The sequence below is a fragment of the Chrysoperla carnea genome, chromosome 2 (genome assembly GCF_905475395.1).
Source record: "Chrysoperla carnea chromosome 2, inChrCarn1.1, whole genome shotgun sequence".
NCBI classification, from domain to species: Eukaryota; Metazoa; Arthropoda; class Insecta; order Neuroptera; family Chrysopidae; genus Chrysoperla; species Chrysoperla carnea.
The window spans coordinates 94,523,118-94,547,292 of record NC_058338.1 but is presented as its reverse complement, the minus strand read 5'-3'; the positions used below and the strand labels follow the sequence as shown (position 1 = coordinate 94,547,292).

General features: G+C 29.8%; 2 protein-coding genes across 2 annotated transcripts in view; both read right to left on the bottom strand.

Moving 5' to 3' along the window:
- LOC123293949 (NADP-dependent malic enzyme) overlaps window positions 1-24,175 on the bottom strand; it is a 43,723-nt gene that overhangs the window by 3,370 nt on the left and 16,178 nt on the right. The window contains exon 2 of the mRNA XM_044874960.1: window positions 1,437-1,590. Coding sequence (XP_044730895.1) covers window positions 1,437-1,590 — 154 coding nt within the window. The remainder of the gene's footprint in view (window positions 1-1,436; window positions 1,591-24,175) is intronic.
- On the bottom strand, window positions 2,897-18,979 carry LOC123293950 (protein yellow-like). Its single transcript, XM_044874961.1, has 2 exons — window positions 18,961-18,979; window positions 2,897-5,205 (listed from the first exon to the last, which is right to left on the bottom strand). Exon 2 carries the CDS (start codon window positions 5,164-5,166, stop codon window positions 3,703-3,705), a length of 1,464 nt encoding a protein of 487 aa, XP_044730896.1. The 5' UTR covers window positions 5,167-5,205; window positions 18,961-18,979; the 3' UTR covers window positions 2,897-3,702.

The following is a 24,175-nucleotide window of genomic DNA, read 5'->3' as shown; positions in this document are numbered from 1 at the left end:
AATTATTTTGTATTTCAGATTTTTCCAAGTCGTTAAAAAAAACCAGGATTTTTATTTCATACAAATGTATGATAAATTGTAACGATCAAATTTTTAATTCGGTATAATCAATTACATTTGATTGATTGACGCAAATGTATTGTTCAAATGAGACATGCCCTTGAAAGATTTATCCTAAAGGTTGAACATAAACAACTGACAACCGAAATGTGTTAATGGCAGTACGAGCATCAAGGCAATTTTATATATAGGGTTGAAATTATTTGTATCTTATTTTCAACTTTGGTGATGTATTTTGTTATAACCTCATGAATGAAGACGAAAAATAAAAATATAATTTTTCGATATATGCTTTGGTTTTCGAAATATGGAAAACTTATATTAATTAAACAAAATTTTCAATTTTCGATATTTTGAAAATTACTCCCGATAAAAAAGGTTTATTCTTACATTTCGACTTATATTATCAACACCATTAAAATTGAAAAAATATATTATTTTAAATTTGTTGGGCCTTACGGGTTTTTTTTTTCAATAATTTATTAAGGTTTTAACTGTAATTTAAATATTTTTGTTTTTTTTTAATTTCCACCAGTATTATCATTTTTTGTATGAAAAAAAGCATAATTAGTTTTATTAATTTTAATAAAATTAATTAAAAATTTCATTACGAAATTTATATGTCATGTAATTTAAAACTAAAGAGAATTCTCTCATATCTGGGATAAAAAATACGATAACCATATGTTTCTGATAAAATACGCATGCTATTATTTAATCTAGTTCAAATTGGTGAAATTTAGAAATAAATTAATAATAAACAAATATATAAAACACTTTTTTTAAATTTACAATGAAGACGAAAATACGAGAAAAGTTTCTGAATAAAAAATTATCAAACTTGTTTAAAAATTAACTTTAAGATAAGTTTCCAACGATAATAAATTCTTTAGAGTGTTCAGAATAAACAACAATTTTTCCAAATTTTTAAATATTTAATACCTTAATCAAATTATTTAGTGTGAGATACTCGTTTTTGACGATATTACAAATGACGCGAAAAGACCTATTTTCAGCGTTAAATTAAAATTATAAACAATGAAGATAGAGTTCCGGAAGTGGGAGTTTTTAATTGTAAACTTCCTCCTCTTTAAGAATCTTTTTTTTTTTTTTTTTTTTTTTAATATCTTAAATTTATGAGATATTGGCGAAAAGCGAAATACCTTGATTTTTCATTTTTAATTGTTTTTAACTTTGGGAATTTGTTATGTGCTAAAAAACGCTTCCAGCACATATTTCTAGAATTCATTACGAATTAAACAAGCTATTATACGTATTTTTACGACCATTATTTCTATATTTCACCAATTTGAATTTGTTATAACTAGATTAAATTAAAATAAATCGCAAAATATACTTTTGGAATTATTTTTTACCTTATTTAAACGTGGATCTCTAAGATGATCAATTCCCATCACCATTGACGGACAAATAATATCACCAGTGACTTCATGGTAACCTCTACTTGATTCCAAAAAGCCATTTACTTGTTTTGCACATTGTACGACACTCCCCCGAGCCTTCAAAGGTCTGTAAAAAAAATATGTATAAGCTCAGCAAAACCTTATTCAAATAAGTTCTTTGTTTTACGTGGCTAATTTAAGAAAAATTGATATCCGAATAAAATTTATGGCTCATAACGCTAATATTTTCGGAGAAAAGTTGGTTATAATAAACTTTACCCATTCATACAAATACATCCATACCCCCCAAATCAAGGTAGAGCGAGATCGTCTTTCGACACCTTTTTTCAAAAAATTAACTTACATTTCAATATTCAACACTTATATATATTTATATATATTTAGTTTCTTATTATAAACTAGACTCGTGCACACGGGAGGAGTTTGGGGGTCAACCCCCCCCCCCCAATGAGAATCTGTCCAGATAAATTTTGAATTAATAATGTAATCCTGTAAATGCACCCATTTTAGAGACCCATTTCCAATTACAAATCAGACATGCATGCATATTTTCAGCTCGGTACATTCTTTGACTTAGTATTTGAGTCGAGTACTTCAAACAGAAAACCTGGATCATGGCAAAGCTATCGAACTGAATTTGATTGAAGGAAGAAGAAACGTTGGATAAGAGTTCAGGAAAATTTTCAAAAGCATGACATAGAATTTCGGAAGCTAAGATATGCGTCATCACTCGTACGCGTCATTTCTAAAATATACAGACTGATTCAGTTGAAGATTATAGGTCAATTTTTGAATCATCGTAATATTTTCTCAAATTTTGCTTGTCTCTTTCTTCAACAAAAAAACCTGAAAACTCTTGCTCGACTTTTTGTACTAGAATATTCAAGTTTGCACTCGATATTTGCAACAAAGGTGTACTTTCGTATGTCTAGCAAATGCGTCGGGTTTTGGCAGTTTTACCTGTGACAATAGCGACGAATGAACGCTGCTTTTGAACCTTGCATCGTTTCAAAACATACCTTAAATCATTTATAGCCCTCATTCAATATTTATAGCCCTCATGCACATGTTTCTTCTGTAGCTCGCAGAATTAACTTAAATAGTGACTGAACCATTTTGACCTATTTAAATGTTCTCTTTCTCGAAAAAAGGATTTCTTCTTTTTATTGACTTTAAACCCCTCCCTTGGGTAATTCTTGCGCAAGGGTCTGTCATAAACTATTCCATAACTCAAATAGTTTGACTGAAATTACTTACCCTTGCGATGGCAGGTGAAGGGAGGTGCTTCATAGGATTTGAAAAAATAATTAAAATAGAAACAGTTTAAAATTTTAATTTCAAAATATTTACAAAATTTAACAAATTGCACAAATCAGTGAAATTTTTTTTTACACAAAGATTGAGAAAATGGTTGAATGTAATTTAATAGTATAATACTTTTATAAAAATATGCTTATAATGATTCGAGATTCATTATTAACACAGCCAATGTTATATAACATTCAATCATTTTCTCAAACAGATTATCTACCATATAATAATAGTAGGGTAAATCTACGGGATTTTGATAATCAATTCGGAAAATTTCGTTGTAATAAACAGAGAAAAGGAGTTTTTCGGTTCCAGAACGATCCGCACGACATTTTGCATACGGTTTTGGGATAATTTATCTCTACATTATTTTCTTTGGTGATTGTTTCTTGAAAATCTCTGTTTCTATTGATTGGATTGGGACGAATAAAAAGAAGAATTGTTTTTTATGAACTTCTGCATCGACCTTGCCTGCTATCAAACTCTGACCATAGCAAAATAACCTTAAAATCTCAAGAAAACCGCAATAACCTCATATTTTCAACTTTCTCTGATAACTTTTCGAAAAATGAAGAAATTTAATTGAAATTCAGAAAAAAGATGTAACTTATGATCATAAAGATGTGTGAAAAATTAGCCCGATACATAACCTCAATTTAGAGAAAAACTTTAACAAAAAGTTGATCCAAATCATCGGATTTTAACCTTTTCTTTTAAATTGCAGGTTTTTTATGTACTTTCGGATAGTGCGAACGATTTTTTTCAAAACCTGACTATGAACCGAAACATTACAACACAAAAATGCAAAAAACACCAAATTTGCATCCCAAATTTCTCCCAAAATTTTCCGAATTGATTATCAAACAAATCCGGTAAATTTACCGATCAACTAAAAATGAATTTTACTTTAAAAAAAGTTCTTACAAATAAAAATAAAAATAACTAAGTTAAGGCCTGTAAATAATGTATTTTTATCACCGCTATTATATGCTAATCGATTAGTTTTAAAATCGTAGGTCTCATATCCAGGTGGTGGAGTATTTAAAGCACCTAACGCACCTAAAGTTGAAATTTCAATATTCGGATTAATAATAGCAACATTTTGTGGAATTGTATATGTATTTGGACCATACAAATAACTTCTTGCTCCAATATACGCAACTAAAATACGATAATTTGCTTCAGTCGGATTCACATTACGAGTGAGGAAATTTTGGATACGATTCGAAAGCGCATACAAGTTTCCAGTATTCGAATCGATCGCAAAACTATCGGGCCATTGTAAAAATGTATCATCTCTTGCTAATATACGAGCCGTATCACTTGGTAAATTCGTATTCCAATTTCCAATTGCGTTTAATCCAAGTAATCCATAATAAAGGATACCGAATTCATCCATAATCATTCCATCAGTTGTGGATGGTTTAGCACCTAAATCTTTGATAAAATTCCCCACATTTGGAGATGTTGCTAACTCTTGATTTTGTAAAATTGCTGTGTCTATGCCGTAAAATCGGAGACTTGATAAAGGTGTGAATATAACGTCACGACTTGGTCCTCTGACCGCTGGAGATAAAGCAATACCATCGATATTAATCGCCGCATTCACTTGGGTGCTGTTTATATAAAAACCGGTTGCTTTTGGATCAGCTAACATACTTTTAGCATCACGTACTTTCCACGAAGTGTCATTTGTTAACGAATAAACTATCAGACCTGGATCAACAGCACTATTATCCGTAATATACGCAAATCTGCCATTGAAATCATCAATAACTAAATCGTTTAAATAATTTCCATCGTGTTTTGCAACACTATCGGGGAAAATATATTGATGAACAATCGCATTTTGATTTTTCAAATCAAATAATACTAATCGAGGTGGGCATGTTGAATCTGGATCTTGTTCCATAGTTGCAGTTCCACCGATATCAATCACCCATAAAATACCATTCACATCGACTTCCACACTTTGAACATTTTGCAGTGCACGACAATCTCCTAATTTATTCATTTCCCATGATGGGAATGGATTTAAGAGTGGTGCTGTATGCGTGGTAATATTTGGGGATGGAATCCATGTTAAAGTAGCTGGTACTCCATGACGTAATCTTGGTAGTGTTAAAAATATATAGTTTTGATAAACTTCAATGCCAGTGATAACATTGTTTTCTGGAATGTATTGTGCATTTTGTATGGCACGCATTTTAGAATCGGCAGTTGGCCAATTGAAATCGACTAGATTCCATTCGTATGTTACTTGAAATTGTGGCCGTACTCTACCCCCTCCATTATTTGGTATTGGTGGTCCTTGTTGTGCGTCAATTATTGTTAATAAACCAAATAGCAAAATGCTAAGGATTTTTTTCATGATGCATTGATTTTTTTACGAACTTGATCTGCCAATAATCTATTGAATTTTATTAAAATTAATTTTGCTATTAATTATTATTTATTTTGTTTAAAAGCGAAATGGTATAAAATTTTGATTTAAACAAATGAAAACAAACAGTTGACTGAGTTAATTGTTGATATACCCTGTATAGAAATTGTTGAAAATCAGTGCGTGTGTTATTTTCTTTTTATAAATTAGAACAGTTTAAAAAACTAACAAAATTATGGCGGCCTTTCGGACATCATTTATTTGGTTTTCGAAAATTTGGAAAATTTTTTAAAGCATTTTTTAATTTTTTATTTTCAAGAATATATACACAAGACAATTTGAAGCTATCTGCAATTTTTCAATTCCCTATCTTTTATACTTTTGGAGAAAATGGACACTAAAGTTTTGTCTTAATTTGCGCCCTCACGGATAAACAATGATGTCTAAGGAAAAATGCTTCTAAGAATAGTTGTTTATTAGAGAGGATTTGAGTAGACCAAAAATTAAATTTTTTGGATTTTTTGACGTCCTAAAGTTAAAAATTCGATTTTTATGATAGCACAGGCAAATTTCATCCGATCTTATTGAAATTTTTATTAAACACACTAATTTTGGGCCACTCTTTTCAGCTGCGATGCCAGTTTTTTGTTAGCTATCACTTATGTGCTTAATTCCGGGACTAGGACTCCACATTCTTGAAACTTATTAGCTAAGTTGGTCACAAATTTGGAATGTGTGACCCAAATTTAGTAGGATTACATACTTGGCTTATCAAAATTGGACAAAATTTGGATGTGATGGAGGAAAATTAAATTTTTTCGATTATGATGACGTCATTAAGTTAAAAATTCGATTTTTTTGATAACACAGGCTAATTTGATCCGATCTTATTGGAATTTTTTTTGAAGCGTACTAATTTTGGTACATTCTTTTCAGCTGTGATGTCAGTTTTTCGCTAGCTATCACTTATGTGCTTAATTTCGGGACCAGGACTCCAAATTATTGAAACCTATTAGATCTAGGTTAATTTTGGTCACAAATTTAAAAAGTATGACCCAAATTTAGTAGAATTACATACTTGGTTTATTAAAATCATCAAATTGGTTCTTTTTGATACATTTTAATGAACAGCGAATATATTAATAATAACTAGAATTTTAACCCAATTTTGTTTGTATCACTCTGTATTATTTACTTTATTTATTATCAACAAAATTTTGATTTTGGAGATTAATCAGTTCCTTATGCAAAATACCCCAGTATCGTTTAGAAGAGTAATGAGTTCCTTATATGTTTTGCTCAGAAACGTAGAGAGAAATCAAAATTTAAAAAGTTTATCAATTGAAAGTACAGACTTCTTAAAGTAAAATGACACGATTATGGCTACTCTCCCCAATTTTGTTCTTACTCTTATGTTAAATACTATCAGTATAAGAATTTTCATCAAAATCGTTAGAGCCGATCCCGACATATATCAGGTTCAACCTAAATACTTTCCACCAGTACTATGTTATGTACACTCGTTACGGCCCTTGTTTCTGTATTTCACCAATTTGAACTTGTTAACTAGACTATAATAAGTTCAGTGGATTCTACTATATTTACTTTCTAATCATATTGTTCAAAAATTTCATGTTTTAAAATGCGTAGAGTAGAAATTTGATTCTTTTTTCACGTTTCAAAGGCTTCCTAAAATAAGACGTTGTGCCTACTGAATACGATAACCGGTAACTAAAAATTGTTTTAATATAAGATTTTTGACATATCAGAATTACAAAGTGTAACTGCAAAATCTATGGAACTCATGACTCAATACTTTAAAATGCGAAGAGCGTATATCAATTGTCATTGATGGCCGTGATTTTTACTATAAAAAAAAAAACCGCATATGTCCATAAAATTTAACAAATGTTTTATATTTAAGGTAGTACCAGCATGAAATCACTTTTCGACAGATTTGGCCGAATTTTTTTTCTCGGGTTTATAATAGCTTTATTTATGAATTCCTAAAATTTCATAATTTTTGACCGTTTAGATCGCGAGATATTTAATCGCGATTTTGAGGGTCATGTCCCATTTAAAGCATGTAAAATGTCCGGTCTATCCAACTATTTTTTATGATATTATTATATATTGAAGAAAAAGTAGAAAAAAATGTTTTTACAATAAAATTCTAAAAAAAAAATTTAGAAATTAATTTTCACTTTCGAGATATTAATTTTGACGTAAATTGATCGAAATTGGGACGTTGGCATAATTATTTCCCATTTTAAACGGTCAAAATTTCTGAAACTTTGGGAATTAATAGTAAGCATTATTAAATTCTTAAATTTAATTTTTCGTTAAATTCTGTCGAAAAAAAAATTGTACCATTGCTTTAACATAGAAACTGCAAATACCATGCTGGTAATACCTTAAGGATGTGCGAGCAGCAAGGCCATTTTAAATAAAAAACTTGATTTTTTTTAAAATATGAAGTTGGACTAAGTATAAATCAATTCTGAAAATTTTAGGGGGAGTTTCCCCGATTATTTAAATAAATGAATAACTTCAAAAGTATATTTATTAACATTGGTTTTATAGTAAAACGGTAGATGGATATGTTTTCATAGATTTCACCAAAACTATTCAGTGAAAATAAAAAAAAACTATTCGAAATAAAGTTAAAATCTTAATAAATTATTGAAAACAAAAAAAATTTGTTGTGCCCGATTAATTAAGGATGTATGAGTACGGTAGTGGGGACACAAATTTAAAAAAATATATATTTTCAATTTTGATGGTGAATTAAGTTATAACTTGAAAATATAAGACGAAAAGTAGGAATAAAGTTTTTCAATATCTGGAGTAATTTTCAAAATATCGAAAATTGAAAATTTTGTTTATTTAGCTTTCGATATTTGGAAAACCAAGGCAGATATCGAAAAATTGTATTCTTATTTTTCGTCTACATTCATGAAGTTATAATAAAATTCATCATCAAAGTTGAAAATAAGATACAAATAATTTCAACCCTGAATCTAAAATTGCCTTCGTGCTCGTACTACCTTAATTATAATTGATGAGTTATTTAATCAAGAATATTTAGCTATTGACGATGCATTTAGCATCTTATCTCATCGCTACTGAAATATTGGCTTATGTATATGCCGTCATAGCTTACAAAAAAGGCCATTACGTAAGTTTTCATGAGTTAAGTGTATTACGAATGCTATATTCTTCTTTAATTAAAATATAAGTTGACCTCCTATAACGCGAAGGTAAAAATTTCATAAGAATACAAGTTCAGGTTCAATGGTATTTAACCTTACAGTCAATTCATTTAACAGAAATAAATAGTTATTCATTCAAGAATTCATGCAATGAAACATGCAAGGAATATGAACAATTGATTTTTTTAGATATTTCAGATTTTTTCATTCATTTCTCACAATCGGAATTTCTTTCAATTTACAATTTATTTAATTCATAATAAATTAACAATGTTTTTGAAAAATTACATTCTTACAGGGTTTCATTAAACAATTGGTATATATTGATTCTTCTCAATAGATTTAAAATAGTGAAAATAATTATTATTTGTAGGCATCTGTAAATAGGGTTTTGTCCTAAATTTGAAAAATTGGTTTATACGTTACGTTAATATCTGATTTACACTCAAAAAATTACTATTTTTAACTTCCCGCTAAGAAAATAGGGAAGTTATTGTTTTCACCCCGTTTTGCCAAAATCGAGTTTTCATCAGATCTCGACGTTTTAAGGTGTCAGGAAGCTTCCCTGACTACTTCCGCGAGGGTGTCTGTATGGCTGTATGTATGTATGTATGTATGTGTGTATGTATGTGTGTGTGTGTGTGTGTGTGTGTGTGTGTGTGTGTGTGTGTGTGTGTGTGTGTGTGTGTGTGTGTGTGTGTGTGTGTGTGTGTGTGTGTGTGTGTGTGTGTGTGTGTGTGTGTGTGTGTGTGTGTGTGTGTGTGGATGTATGTAAACCTCTCATAACTTTTGAAGGGCTTGTCCGATTTGATCGCGGTTGGTGCCATTCGAAAGGGCTTGACGTTTTAAGGTGTCAGGAAGCTTCCCTGATTACTTCCGCGAGGGTGTCTGTATGGCTGTATGTATGTATGTATGTATGTATGTATGTATGTATGTATAGATAGATTTCACAAAATCTAAAAAAAACTGCAAAAAAAAATTTTTTTTTAAGTGTTTTTTTTTTTTTTATAACTTTTAAACGGCTGTATCGATCAATTCCAAAAACTAATCAGCTCTCAACATCAAAAAACCACGTCGATCACCACCAGTCCGGTCAAAATCGGTTGATTCGTTCGTGAGTTATCGTTGACGAAAAAAACCCAAAAAAGCGTTTTTTCGGAATAACCTCAAAATTTTTTGTTCTATCAATTGAAACTTAAAGATTCTTCATGAAGCTTCAAAAACTGCGTCGAATGTCACCAACCGCGTGAAAATCGGTTTATTCATTCTAAAGTTATCGCAATTTGAAAATTTAAAAAATAGTGTTTTATCAAACACTAAGGTCACATCTAATTACAATAAAATGCGAGTGGATATAACATCAGAATTCGTTGTGTGCGTAGTCATGGTAGGGATAATAAAATCGATGCCAGCGCTTTAAGTGAAAAATTTTGGAGATAAAGTGGGCTGTTATGACTAATTTGCAATTATTTACATGTTAATGATATAGAAACTGTCAAATTAAAATGATTGAAAAACACTAATTAATTAAACTTAATGCATTAAAAATTGTGAAAATAAGAAATCAAATTGTACAAATATTATTTTTCAAATGTTAATTATCGTAATTATTTATTTAAATTTGTGAAACAAGAATATTAAATTTTAAATGTAAGTTTTCAATGCAATCCACACAATTATATATGCATCCATTAATTCTATAATTAAAGTAGTGTATCGTTGTCATGGAAACGAAATTCACGCTCGGAGCGAATAGATAAAATTTTTTACACGTTATGAGTCAATACTTAGCGGGAAGTTACAGGGATGACCTGCAGGGTCAACCGTTTTCCAAATTTTTATTATGTATTTTGCATTTTCAAAACCCAATTCAAAATTACTTCGAAAACAGTGTAGAGTATCATGACGTCTTGAATGGCACCACGACTTGGCATACAAGCATATTTGTATATGAAAGTTGTAAGCAATTTTAAGTAAACCGTTATTTTTGCGTATGACAATAAATCAATTAACCTACTTCGTTTTATAAAAATGTAAGCAACAATAATAGCGTTTGGTATGGCTTGACGTAACACTTTCTGATTGGTGTTTTCTGTCACGTGACTGAATGCCTAAACTTACTTTATTTATTTTTATTTTCTAAAAATAATACTAATCCATATTTTTTATAAAAAATAATTTTGTGTTTTGTTATCTAATATATACATATCATGATTAATCATTAGAAACTCTTATCCATCCGATTTATTCTTAGTAAACAAAAGCCTTAGGGACTTTGTTGCAGCACACTTCTTATTTTTTTGACTTTCTTGTACAAAGCAAAGAAAACATTGTTGTCAAAGAAAATACTCATTTTTAACCAACTTCAAACAAAAGCGGAGAAGGTTATCAATTCGACTGTATTTTTAAGTCAGAACTTTCGACTGGATGAACCGATTTTGGCCATGGCCTAGGGCCCCCGACGGGCAGGGATCCCCCGAAAATCTGATATGATTATTTTTGAACAAAAATTTTCAATTTCAAGTTATTTTTTTTTGAACTCAAACAGTTTCACGCTCTTATCAAATAAAAATTTCCAGCGGAATGATATGAATAGGCTGTACGAATGCTATGAATACACAAATAACGATTAATTTTACAATTATTCAAAAAAGGGGGGCCCCAAAATTTTATTGGCCTAGGGCTCCCGATGGGCTTAATCCGGCACTGCAAGCCAACCGATTTCGATTATTCTTTTTTTAGTGACAAATTAGTTAGTGTACTAAATTCATATGCAATAAAAAGTAAAAAAGTAACGATAATATAATGTAGTTAAAATTATTGTTATTTTTGAATTCGGTGTCAGCCAAGAAAATGTCTGTCTGTTCTGTCAGAGTTGTTTCCTTTGCTGAAACCGACTCAAAAAGTAACAATAATTTTAACGACATTATATCATCGTTACTTTTTTACTTTTTAGTGCATATTAATTTATTTTGGAAAAGTTTTTCTTTTGAAGTCGGTTTTCTTTTTATTAAAAGTTTTTTTTTTATGTTTATACGGAAAATTTTCGAAAAAGAATATCTATTTTGACTAGTTAGTTATTAAGCATTCAAAGAAATTACAATGTCCTGTGAGAAAGAAGAACCTGAGAATACAGTGTTTCGCATTTAAAATGAAGACATCCTCATATATTCTTTATTTATAGGAATATCGATTTGAAACTTTTCCAAGTCATACAGGGTGATGGGTCGATATATCTAACCATCCCTGACGCTAGACAATATATTAAGAATCGATCCTATTTGTCATTTTGTAGTAGGCTGAGTTTAAAGTTCTGATTTCGGTTAAGTATTTTTTTTTAAAGTTTTAAAAAAATTTCAATTCCTATAAATAACGAATTCATCTTAAATGTGACACACCGAAGTTAAACTTACGTGTTCAACGAGAACCCCTATATATTATTTAAAAAAGAAATAATTTCCATTTATAAAAAAATGAAGAGACAGCGCATCTAGAAAACATGTTTACTTTTGTTTTTTTCTATAATATTACTTCATAAACAAAATATTCCATCAAGCATTAGTTATAAACATGTATAGTATTGTTTTATGTAATTGCTTAACACTTTTTTAAATCAAGATGAATAAATTATACTAAGAAAATTTACTGAGATCATCGCACATAAAAATTAAAATAACCTTCATGCTTTTTTTAACAAATACAGATAGACAACTAACTTTAAACATGAATAATAATTATTTTATACGTGGTTTTTTAATTACAAAAAAAAAAAAGTGAAAACAAACAATAGACTGAGTTAATTGATGAAATACCATGTATAGAAAGTGTTGAATATCAGTGTAATAAATTAAAAGAGTTTAAAAAACCAATACAATTATGGTGGCCTTTCGACCGTAATTTATTTGGTTTTCGAAGATTTCGAAAATATTCGAGTATTTTCAAAAGACCACTAGTTGAAGCGTCCAGAAAATTTTCTATCATTTATTTTGTAGAAAATGAAAACCAAAGTTTTGTCTAAATTTGCGCCCTCACAAACAAAGTGACACTTATGAAAAAATGTTTAAGGTGGTTGTCTTTGTACAATATTGTAAAAATAGTGTACTATATCATACAGCAGTGGTATGCTTGTATAGATATGCTTAGCACACTCAAATAAGTATTTATTTTAACATGCTTTTAACTCAACTGTCCATTTATCACGTATTCTGTATGCTAATAGCATGATAATAAACATCTGTAATTCTGTATATAATAGACATCTCTCTTACACTACTTATACTCTAAATATAATTGTTTCTGTTATACAAAAAATTTAAATAACTTTGAGTAACTATATCTCAAGAATGAAGCGGTCAATTGTTTTGGTTTTTTTTTAAACTCACATGCACAAACTCATGAATGTTCAGTTAGTTTTTTTGAAAATATCTTAAATCTAGTTTTTTTCTAGAATTAAAAAACTTTTAATTCAATTATCCGAATTTAATCCAATTTAATTTAATTATCCGAACTTTAATTGTATTTAACTCGAGTTAGAGACGGTCAATCGATTTCAAATTTTTTTGGTTAATGTATTATTATATTTCTAATAAGTATACACAAATTTAGAATTTTCTGTCGATATACCCATGGCAAGACAACAACCTTAAAAACAAAGTTGTTTATTTTTATATAAGGAACATTTTTTATATTTTAACTTTTGTTCAATCTCTAACGGTTTACAAGGTGAGTTTTACGGACCAAAGATCTCGAACTATGTTACTCATTTACGAACTAAACTCACTTTTCACGTACTAAACTCAGCTCAGAAAATTTCAGCTTGATATCTTTTTGAGTTATCCTGTTCACGGGCGGGCAGACGAACAGACAACCGAAAATGGACTAATTAGTTGATTTTATAAACATCTATACCAAAATTTTGTTTGTAGCATCAATATTTTTAAGCATTACAAACTGGACCAAAGAGGTTATATAACATAGAGGGTTAAAAGCATAGGAAACGCAATAATTAACCGCTAAAAAAGAGACCGAAAAAAGGGACCGTCTTCACTCTTTGTCTCTCAACCCGATAAAACGCGAATATTAATATTAAATTATTGTATAAACAGGTGCATGCCTGTGTATTTCATAGAGGTAATACGTAGATAGCTATACGCGTACTTTTTTAGGTCTCTCTCTATAACGATCGACCGGTTGGATGGCCACATTACTGTTCTATGTTATTACATCTTTGGACTAAACTTAGTATACCTTGATATATATTTCATAAATACAGGGTATAAAAAGAATATTATTGTCTTTTGAGTTTAGACAATATAGTTAGCTTATTGTTAATTGTTAGACCTTCAAATTTGAAATGACATATTTACGTGAATATTAACTAAATCATGTACTTACTTTAGGAGTAGGTACTCTAACTCATGTAGTTTATGACAGCGATGTTGATAATAATAAATCATTTAGTATGATAGTTAAAAGATGTCAAGAATAATGGACACAGTATTATCATTAATTTCCTTGTAGGAAATTATTATATTCACTCGAAAGTCGAAATCAAAATTTTTATAGTAGGGAAGCCCAAGAGAGGATTACTCGAGCGTATCAGATTAAGATATGAGAGACGGTCAGATCAGTATAAACGAAATTGCGATAAGTGAATTAACTCGAGCGGGTCAGATTTAGATATGGTGGGTTAATAACATGAAAAAAAAAGTGAATTTCAATAATCTGAAAAATTTTGATCGCGCTACTACGGGTACCGCAACTTTGCAAGCCTCCCATTTCTTTGCGTCTCGCTTAAATCATCATATTATTGGAATATACATTTCATCATTTCATCATGTAATTAACCCGCCATATCTTAATCTGACGCGCTCGAGTTAATTCATCTACCGGAATTTTGAAATATGGCCACCATTTGACCAAGAAAAAAACTCCACGGAAGTAAATTTTTATGGGAGCTACTGGAAAATATGTATGAGTGTCCTCATCAAAATAATATTCATTCCAACTTGTACATTGTCAATTTACGCACATACGGTAAGGCTAAAGGTCCCTATTTCCGGACACCACATTCTCTTTATTTAACATCTAAAAAAAAACTATTAGTTTTATATTTTGGACGATTTTAAGCATTTTTTGATTCCTGTTATTTTTTATTCAACCTCACCGTTTTCAAGATATAAACATTTGAAAAAAAATGCGGAAATTTCGCCGAAAGATCGTTATTGAAGAAACTAAAGATTATTTTGTGGTTTCAAGATATTATATTTTGAACAATTTTAAGTATTTTTGTTTTTTACTTTAGAAAATTTGTCGAAATTCAAGATTATTTTGTGGTTGTAGTCAAAAATTTGATTTGAAAACTATATGACTTTATATTTTGGACTATTCTAAACACTTTTTGACTCTTTTTGACTGACCGTTTTCAAGATACAAGGATTTGAAAAAATAAAAAAGGCGGAATTCGCCAAAAAATAGTTATTAATAAGAAAATTAAAGATTACTTTGTGATTTTGGTCAAAAATTTGATTTTAAAATCATTTGATATTGAGTGCGTCTTTCGTGGACAACCAATATAACTTAACCTAACCAAGAATAGCTACGATGTATAAGGGCTTAAAGGACTCTATCATTTAACTTAGGAGACAAAATAATACATACGTTTATCAAATCGTCATTGAGCTACAAATCTCGTCATAACCCAACGTGTATCAGTTTCACCCTACAATATAATCAGAAAGTTTTATATATAATATAATCAGAAAGTAATTGGTCAAACACTTAAGGTCATATCCACCGCGGCTTATGTGATTTAACAGTGATATTAAAGTTGATGTATATAATCAAATTCTGGCCATTGAATACATTTATTTATAATATTATGTTAATTTATATTTTTTTCTTGTATTATGATTTATTATTTTGGGTCAAACGATCTTATTATACAGGAAAAATTTTAAATAAGTAGAGCCATAATAAATAATTTTCGCAATTTTTATTAAGAAAAATTGTTTAAAAATTATCCGAGCACACAATAAAATAAAAGCCTTAAATGCTATGGATTTTTGTTGAGGGTGCTTGAAAAATATTAACGAACTTTGGCAACATTAAAATTTTTGATTTTTCATATTAACCGAGATCCGTAAGGTATAAATATGTTAAAAGCTCGAAATCCAGAGATAGTCAATGAATATTTATAAAAACTGTTCGACTGCTGTTGTTGTTTAAAGCTTACTTAAAGAAGTTAAAAACAAAAATTTGTGCGATCTTGCCCAGGAGGTGGGGGTCACCCCTTCTTGGGGGTGGAAAAGTTTATGTCAAAAATGGCAACGGGAATCGATAGAGGGGTGAATTTTAAGCAAAAAAAGTCATTTAAGTATATTTCGAAAAGTCAATACCTTCCGAGTTATTGGCGATTGATATTCGGATTATTTAACGTCAATAACTGAAAAATATGAATTTTTTTTAAGAAAGTACTTGGTACACTTTTTAGTGGTATTAAAAACCCTAAAAATGGAAAAAAATTCAAGTCATTTGCATGAAAATTGACGGAGTTATAATGAAAACAAAGTTTTTCGTACCTTTCTTTTTATGTTAAATACAGCACAAAAACTGATGAATTTACCACGGGAACTAAAGTTAATGCTTGCTGCTTTTCAATTAACTTTATTTAATTACTGACAACATACTCAAATAGTTCTAACAGTTTCGGATATATATTTTTTTAAATATTGCAATTTAAATGCAAAAATTTTTTTCGAAAAATACAAAAAAATGTCTTTATCGCAAAATGACTCGAAAAAAAATAAATTTACAGAAAAAATTTTGTGGGGTTAAATATTTTGCTGAAAAAAAGCTAAATTTTTTCCCTCAAAACTTTTTTCTGTAACTTTATTATTTATCGAGTTGTTGCCAGTACCTAAATAAAGTTTTGGAATTCATTACAAGTCCGCCAGTTTTCATCCAAATGACTTGAAATTTTTTCCATTTTCATGATTTTTATACCATGTATATGAAATATACCAAGGTATACTAAGTTTAGTCCCAAGTGTGTAACGTTTATAAATATTGATACTGTGAACACAATTTTGGTATAGGTGTTCATAAAATCACCTAATTAGTCCATTTCCGATTGTCTGTCTGTCATCACTATTACTCAAAAACGAAATATCAAGCTGAAATTTTTATAGCGTGCTTAGGACGTAAAAAGTGAGATCGAGTTCGTAAATGAGCAACATAGGTCAATTGGGTCTTGGGTCCGTAGTACCCTTCTAGTAAACCGTTAAGTGATAGAACAAAAGTTTAAATGTAATTGTTGAAATGTTCCTAAAAAAATAAGCAACTTTTGTTTGAAACATTTTTTCGTAAACATAACTGTTTACCCGTGGGAGCGCAAATTATGCGCAATATGTATGTGTAATGTGGCAGAGTAATGAACACTGTCTATACATGGTATTTCAACAATTAACTCAGTCAATTGTTTGTTTTCACTTGTTTATAGTATTTTAAAGAGTGTATGATATACTTTTTTCAAAAAACTTCATATTTTTCATTTATTTGACGTTAAATAATCCGAATTTCAATTGTCAATCACTCGGAAAGTATGAACTTTTCAAAATATGCTTAAATGACTTTTTTTACTTAGAATTAATCCTTCTATCGATTTCCGTCATTTTTAACATAAATTTTTCCACCTCGGAGAAGGGGCGGCCCCTACCCCTTGGGCAAGATCGCACACATTTTTGTTTTCAACTACTTTAAGAAAGTTTTAAACAATGCATCGGACATTTTTTATAAATATTCGTTGACTATCCTTGGATTCAGAGGTATAAAAAAAAAAACGGTTCTCCACTATTTTTGTTTTTCAGTATTGAAAATGACCATTTTCGCCTTTTTTCGAACTTAAAATAATTAATATCTCTGAAACTGTTTTAGAGAAAATTTCTACTTTTGAAGTCATTTATTTATTTAAATAATCGCTCCCCAAAACTTTCAGAATTGATTTTGATTTTAGTCCAACTTCATATAAAAACAAATCAAGCCTTTTATCCAAAATTGCATTTACACTCGTACATCCTGAATACGCAACATTTCACAAGTATCTGACCGACCAAACGTGATTTGAATATGAGTTGACAGTCCCCTATCAAATTGTACAAATATTAAATAATAAATATAGTTATTTAAAATGATTGATAAATTTACTGATCAAAGATAAGTCTTTATATGATGCAGTGTGAATATTTTACCTATAATGTGAAATAAATTCATCCTTGTGACGTGATGGAAATTTTAATATTTATTTCCGGTTCTCATAAAAGTTTTTTTTTTTTTTTTTTTTTTTTTTTTTTAAATAATAAACTAATTTTTAAATATTTATAGATTCCTTTTTTATGTGAATTATTATGATGAGGTCGTAACTTAATAGGCCTGCCTGACTGTAGAAAATTTGAAATGAAAATTCATAAAGAATTTGCAAAAGACACGAAAAAATTTGTATACTCTGTGTATATATCAAGGTATATTAAATATATATCAAGGTATACTTTTTTATTAATTAATAGATAGAAGTTTGTAACGCTTAGAAATATTGACGGCACGAACAAAATTTTGGTTAAGATGTTCATAAATTCACCTAGTTAGTCCATTTCCAGTTGCCCGTCCTTCGACACGATAACTCAAAAACGAAAAGAGATATCAAGCCGAAATTTTTATAGTGTGCCCAGGATTTTTATAGCGTGAATTGGGTCTTGGGTCCGTAGTATCCATTTTGTAAACCGCTAGAGATAGAACAACAGTTAAAATATAAAAAATGTTCCTTATAAAAAAATAAACAACTTTTGTTTCAAACATTTTTTCGTAAATATCATTGTTTACCCGTGAGGGCGCAAATTAAGACAAAAATTTGGTGTCCATTTTTTAAAAACTATATATAGGCAGTTGGAAATTTGCAGGTGGCTAAAAACGAAAAAAATTCTAGAAAATACATTTGAAAACCAAATAAATGGTAGCCGAAAGGCCGTCATAATTGTATTGGTTTTTTTAACTCTTCTAATTTATAAAAAATTAATGTAAGCACTTTCTGTGTAGGGTATTTCAACAATTAACTCAGTCAATTGTTTGTTTTCACTTGTTTGTATTGGTTTCTTAATTTTTTGGAGTAACTAGGACCCAAATATCATGAAAATTCGTTCATCTGACTGTTAGTCAAATATTTTCTAAGAAATTTCCGAAACCGAGTCGAGTAATCGTTTTTTATCCGATTTTTGTATGTGCACGAGAGAGGTGTATGTCTAAAATTTCTTCAAGTTTAAACATAACTATTATTAAAAATAAATAATTTATAATAATTGAGATACTAGGTAATTAATATTCCAAACTAGTTTAAATAATTAATATTCCAAGTTGATTCAATTCCAATGTACAACAGTGTACATTCAAATAATAATATAAACACAATTTAAACATATTTCACACAATAAGACACACTTCAATATTAAATCAATTATTTAATAAAATACCATTTCGCTTTTAAATAAATAAAAACACAATATTCTTTAAACTAACATACCCAATATTAAATTAAATAAAAATAAAGAATTATAAAAATTAATCCAACAATAATTTCTTGTAATTAATTAATTCACTTTAAATCCTTCTAAGTTATTATGAAAACTAAACGTAAGACTAATTAAGTGGTGAGTATTTATATAAACAAAACATAAAAATTTTTTTATACCTAATAGGTATATAAATAAAAAGGTATAAGAATTTTTAATATAAATAAAATTAATATAAAATCATACTCCTTTTAACTAACAAAGATCACGTCTTATATTATTTTATTTAATATATAACTTAAGGTAGTATACTCGTTATAATCATAGATAAAAATATTTTATTTCATATACAATGTATTTACTTTGGTAAAACGAGAGTGTTACCAAAAAAACTGAAATTTTGTGTGCCAATTAATGAGTATTTAATAGATACGCCTTCTGTATAAATTTCAAGCCGATTCTCTGTACAGTTTACAATAAATTAATTATTTAAAACAGCTCTTTTTTACATAAAAAACGAAAATCAATATTCCTCAAGTTTTAAGTTTTAAAATTATACCAAAATTAAGGAGGGTTCCTCAACAGTAATAGAAAAAAATAAATTAGTAGAAAATGATCAAAATTTTTAGTATGTTGTAGTTAACGATACATATTATTAAATCAAAAAAAAATTTGGGTATCTTATCGATCAATTAAGAGAGTTTTTATTAATTAAAAATACACTAAATAACATAATCATCCTCATATCATGCTATGTTATTTAGTGTATTTTTATACCATGTATATATGAAATATACATAGTATTATAAGTTTAGTCCCAAGTTTGTAACGCCTAAAAATATTGATGCTACAAAAAAAAAATTGGTATAGGTGTTCATAAAATCACCTAATTAATCCATTTACGGTTGTCCGTCCGTCCGGCCGCCCGTCCGTCTGTGGTCACGATTACTCAAAAACGAAAACAGATATCAAGCTGAAATTTTTACAGCGTGTTTAGGACGTAAAAAGTGAGGTCAAGTTCGTAAATGAGCAACATGGGTCAATTGGGTCATGGGTCCGTAGTACCCATCTTGTAAACCGTTAGAGATAGAATAAAAGTTTAAATGTAAAAAATGTTCCTTAGAAAAAAATAAACAACTTTTGTTTGAAACATTTTTTTGTAAACATCACTGTTTACCCACGAGGGCGTTAATTAGGTACAAATTTTATAGTATGTATTAATATCAAAGTGAGTATCTTTTGTTATTTACGTGACGTCAAAAAAACAAACGAGTGCGCATCAACACTTGCGCATTATATGAGAATATCAGTTAAATATGTCAGATATGTATGTATGTGAAATGTGACAGAGTTATCAACACTGCCTATACATGGTATTTCAACAATTAACTCAGTCAATTGTTTGTTTTCACTTGTTAATTAATTAATTACTCTCTTAATTGATCGATAAGATACCCAAATTTTTTTTTGATTTAATAATATGTATCGTTAACTACAACATACTAAAAATTCGGATCCTTATCTACTAATTTATTTTTTTCTATGACTGCCGAGGGAACTTCCTTAAGAACTGTGTATAAAAATAATTTGGTAAAAACACTGACTTTAATAGTTAACTAGCTGTGAACTACCCGCTTTGCTGGGCAACATTCCCACTTTCACCCCTCCCCCATATTCCGTATCCTTTTCTAGGTTACTATCTATCACCTAACTAAATTTCATCAAAATCCGTTCAGCCGTTTAGGCATGATAGAGCAAAACTCCCAGCAAAAACCATAAAAAAATCACTAACTCAATTCAGTTTTCTGCCTACTTCCTACCCCCTAAGAACGATGGCGTGATTATTTATAGCCTATGACCATTTCTAGGTTATCATCTATCACCATACCAAATTTCATCAAAACCCGTTCAGCCGTTTAGGCTAACAGACAGGCTAACTTTTTTAGGCTAACAGAAAGAGTAACAGACAGACAGACAGGCAGAGTTACTTTCGCATTTATAATATTACTAGTATGGATTTCTCCTAAACCGTATAGAGAGGGCCAAGAATTTCAAATTTTTGGTAATAAAACGACAAACTAAGTATTCGTCGTCTAAACTTTCTAGGAGGTACTTTTCGCCGCTGTTTACGAATCAAGGTCCGATTACACGATTTCTATGATGACTTCTAAAAATCATATCATTTTTTATAATACTTAGTTTGTCGTTTTTGTGCCAAAAAAATGAAATTCTTGACCAAAAATGGCACATTTTCGGAAGACGTGACAGAATCCGTGCAATATGACATCGGATTCGTAATCAGCAACCTAAAATACCTCCTAATAAATAAATAAATACTTAATTTGCAGTTTTTATGCAAAGAAAGTGAAATTCTTGCCTCAAAATGGCACGATTTTCGAAAGTTTGGCAGAATCCGTGTAATCGAATATCGGATTCGTAATTAGCAGCCAAAAATTCTCAATAGAGCAAAGTTTGGACGATAAATACTTAGTTTAGCGTTTTTGTACCTTAAAAGTGATATTTTTGGTCAATAATGGCACGATTTTTGGAATACATGACAGAATTTATGTAAACTGACATCGGATCCATATTCAGTGACCAAAAATACCTAGTAGATGACAATTTTAAGCCAGAATAAGCATTTCAAAAAAATTTGGGCTACATATGCCCTTCGCTGAGGCACTATACTCCTTTATGACTAGGTTAAATTGGCTGAGAATATTTTTTGAGATCCTATAAAGACGTTACATAAAGTTTCATTCAAATCGGTTCTGCCTCCCCACTTTTCCTACTTTCGACACATTTTTCCGGCTTATTCATTGTATTATTAACAAAGTTGCCATCTGCTCGGGTCTCGCGCGGCAGTGACGGGCTTGGATGGTTTTGTCGGGCTGCCGGGCTTTCGTAAATTTTGCCGGGCCACCGCGTGGTCAGTGGTCAACACGATGGATTTGACCTCAGCCACTAGAGTAGTGAGAATTGATTTTGTTCATGATTTTAGTGTTTATAGAACTTTTCAGCTATTTTCTTGGTATCACGTTAAGAAGGCAGTTGTAAAACCTTTATATTCGTTCTATTTAGTCACGTTCTTGCAGAATTTTCATGTTGTTCGTTTTGTTTCGAGTCCTACTTGTGTAAAATTTGTATGTCTGTACCTTGTGATTAAGTGTTGATAGATACTTAAGGATTAATGCCAAAACAAACTAACTGATAGTTTTTGTGCAAAATGATGGAAAAAATGTGCAAATTTCTAATATATTTATGTTACTTCATTCTTAATATATTTTTGATGTAATTGAAATAAATTAAATATGACGAAATTAGACTGCCCCCCGTTCCAACACCGACTTCATAGTGTGCTGGACGAGAGACCTGACCGAGGTGGTAACCCTAATATTAAAATGACTAGCTGTTAAACCCGCTTCGCTGGGTTGTTTTTGCACATTTAAATATCAAAATTGTTAAATGAAAGACTTTTTTTTAAATTCTCTCTGTGTGTACGGAACAGTAAGATTTTTTTGGCCGATCCCAATATTATGTCTACACTCTCTGTGTGTACGGAAAAGTAAGGGAAAGATCGATAGAAACCCATGGAACATTCCAGAATATTCGAGAAAGTTCTAGAAAATTCGATAGAAATCCATAGAACATTCCAGAATGTTCGAGAAAATTCTAGAAAATTCGATAGAAATCCATAGAACATTCCAGAATGTTCGAGAAAATTCTAGAAAATTCGACAGAAATCCATGGAACATTCCAGATTGTTCGAGAAAGTTTGATAAAATTCAATAAAAATCCATACAACAGTCGAGAATATTCGAGAAAGTTCTAGAAAATTCGATAGAAATCCATAGAACATTCCAGAATATTCGAGAAAATTCTAGAAAATTCGATAGAAATCCATTGAACATTCCAGAATTTTCGAGAAAAATCGAAAGACATTTGCGCCAGTAGCGCCATCTAGTGAAAATTGTACTATTGACATTTGCGCCAGTAGCGCCATCTAGTGAAAATTGTACTATTGACAGTGGCGCCATCTATTGAAAATTATTAGAACTATTTTTTAATCTATTTTCTATGAATTCCTCATCATTTTTAATTCCACCCCCACCAAACTCCCTTATTCACAATGGGAGCCTAAGGGCTACCCAATGACATAATCCCCTACCGAAGGTCAATGGTTAGTTTTAGGGAAAATCGGGGACTTACAAACAAACACTCTCTTTTTATATATATAGATTATTAAAAGTGAGTTTAGGTGCAAACTACCTTAAAGATAAGTAATAATATTGTAAATAAACATTACATACATACATAGGTAATAGGTATATTATCGCCTTGACCTTGATATCGTATCGACAACTCAGAACGCTAATTATATATTTCACACAACGTAAAACCACCTGTGTTTATGCGTTAAAACCTAAGTATATGAGTTACCTACCTATGTGGTTTCTTTTTATTATATTAATAACAATCACATTAATTTGTGTGTACCATATATTATTGTTATGTTATGTTTTTTAACAAATTTTTACTTTTGTTTGGGTTAAGGGTGTGGCAAAACTATGCTACGTAGGATTCAGCTACTAAAAAAAAGTAAACAACTGGAAATGTTTTAAAATGAAAGTAAAATTTTGTATACGAAGTCATATTAAAATATTGGTATAACACGATTTGTTATCAAAAAATGCCTACTCCAAGAAAATAAGACATTTGGGTACTTAAGGATGTACGAGCACCAAGGCAATTTTAAATAAAAAGCTTGATTTTTTTTATATGAAGTTCGACTAAGTCTAAATTAATTCTGAAAATTTTAGGGGAGGGTTGCCTAATTATTTAAATAAATAAATGACTTCATGGATGATATGTTTTCATAGATTTCTCCAAAACTACAATTGGTGGAAATTTAAAAAGAAATTATTTAATATTTATTTTCAATTTTGATGGCGAATTATATTATAACTTGACAATATAAGACGAAAAGTAAGAATAAAAATTTTCGATATTTGGAGTAATTTTCAAAATATCAAAAATTGAAAACTTTTGTTTAATTATTTAGTTTTTGATATTTCAAAAACCAAGGCAGATATCGAAAAATGTTATTCTTATTTTTCGTCTACATTCATGAAGTTAAAACAAAATTCATCATCAAAGTTGAAAATAAGGTACAAATAATTTCAACCCTAAATCTAAAATTGCCTTGGCGCTCGTACTACCTTAAAC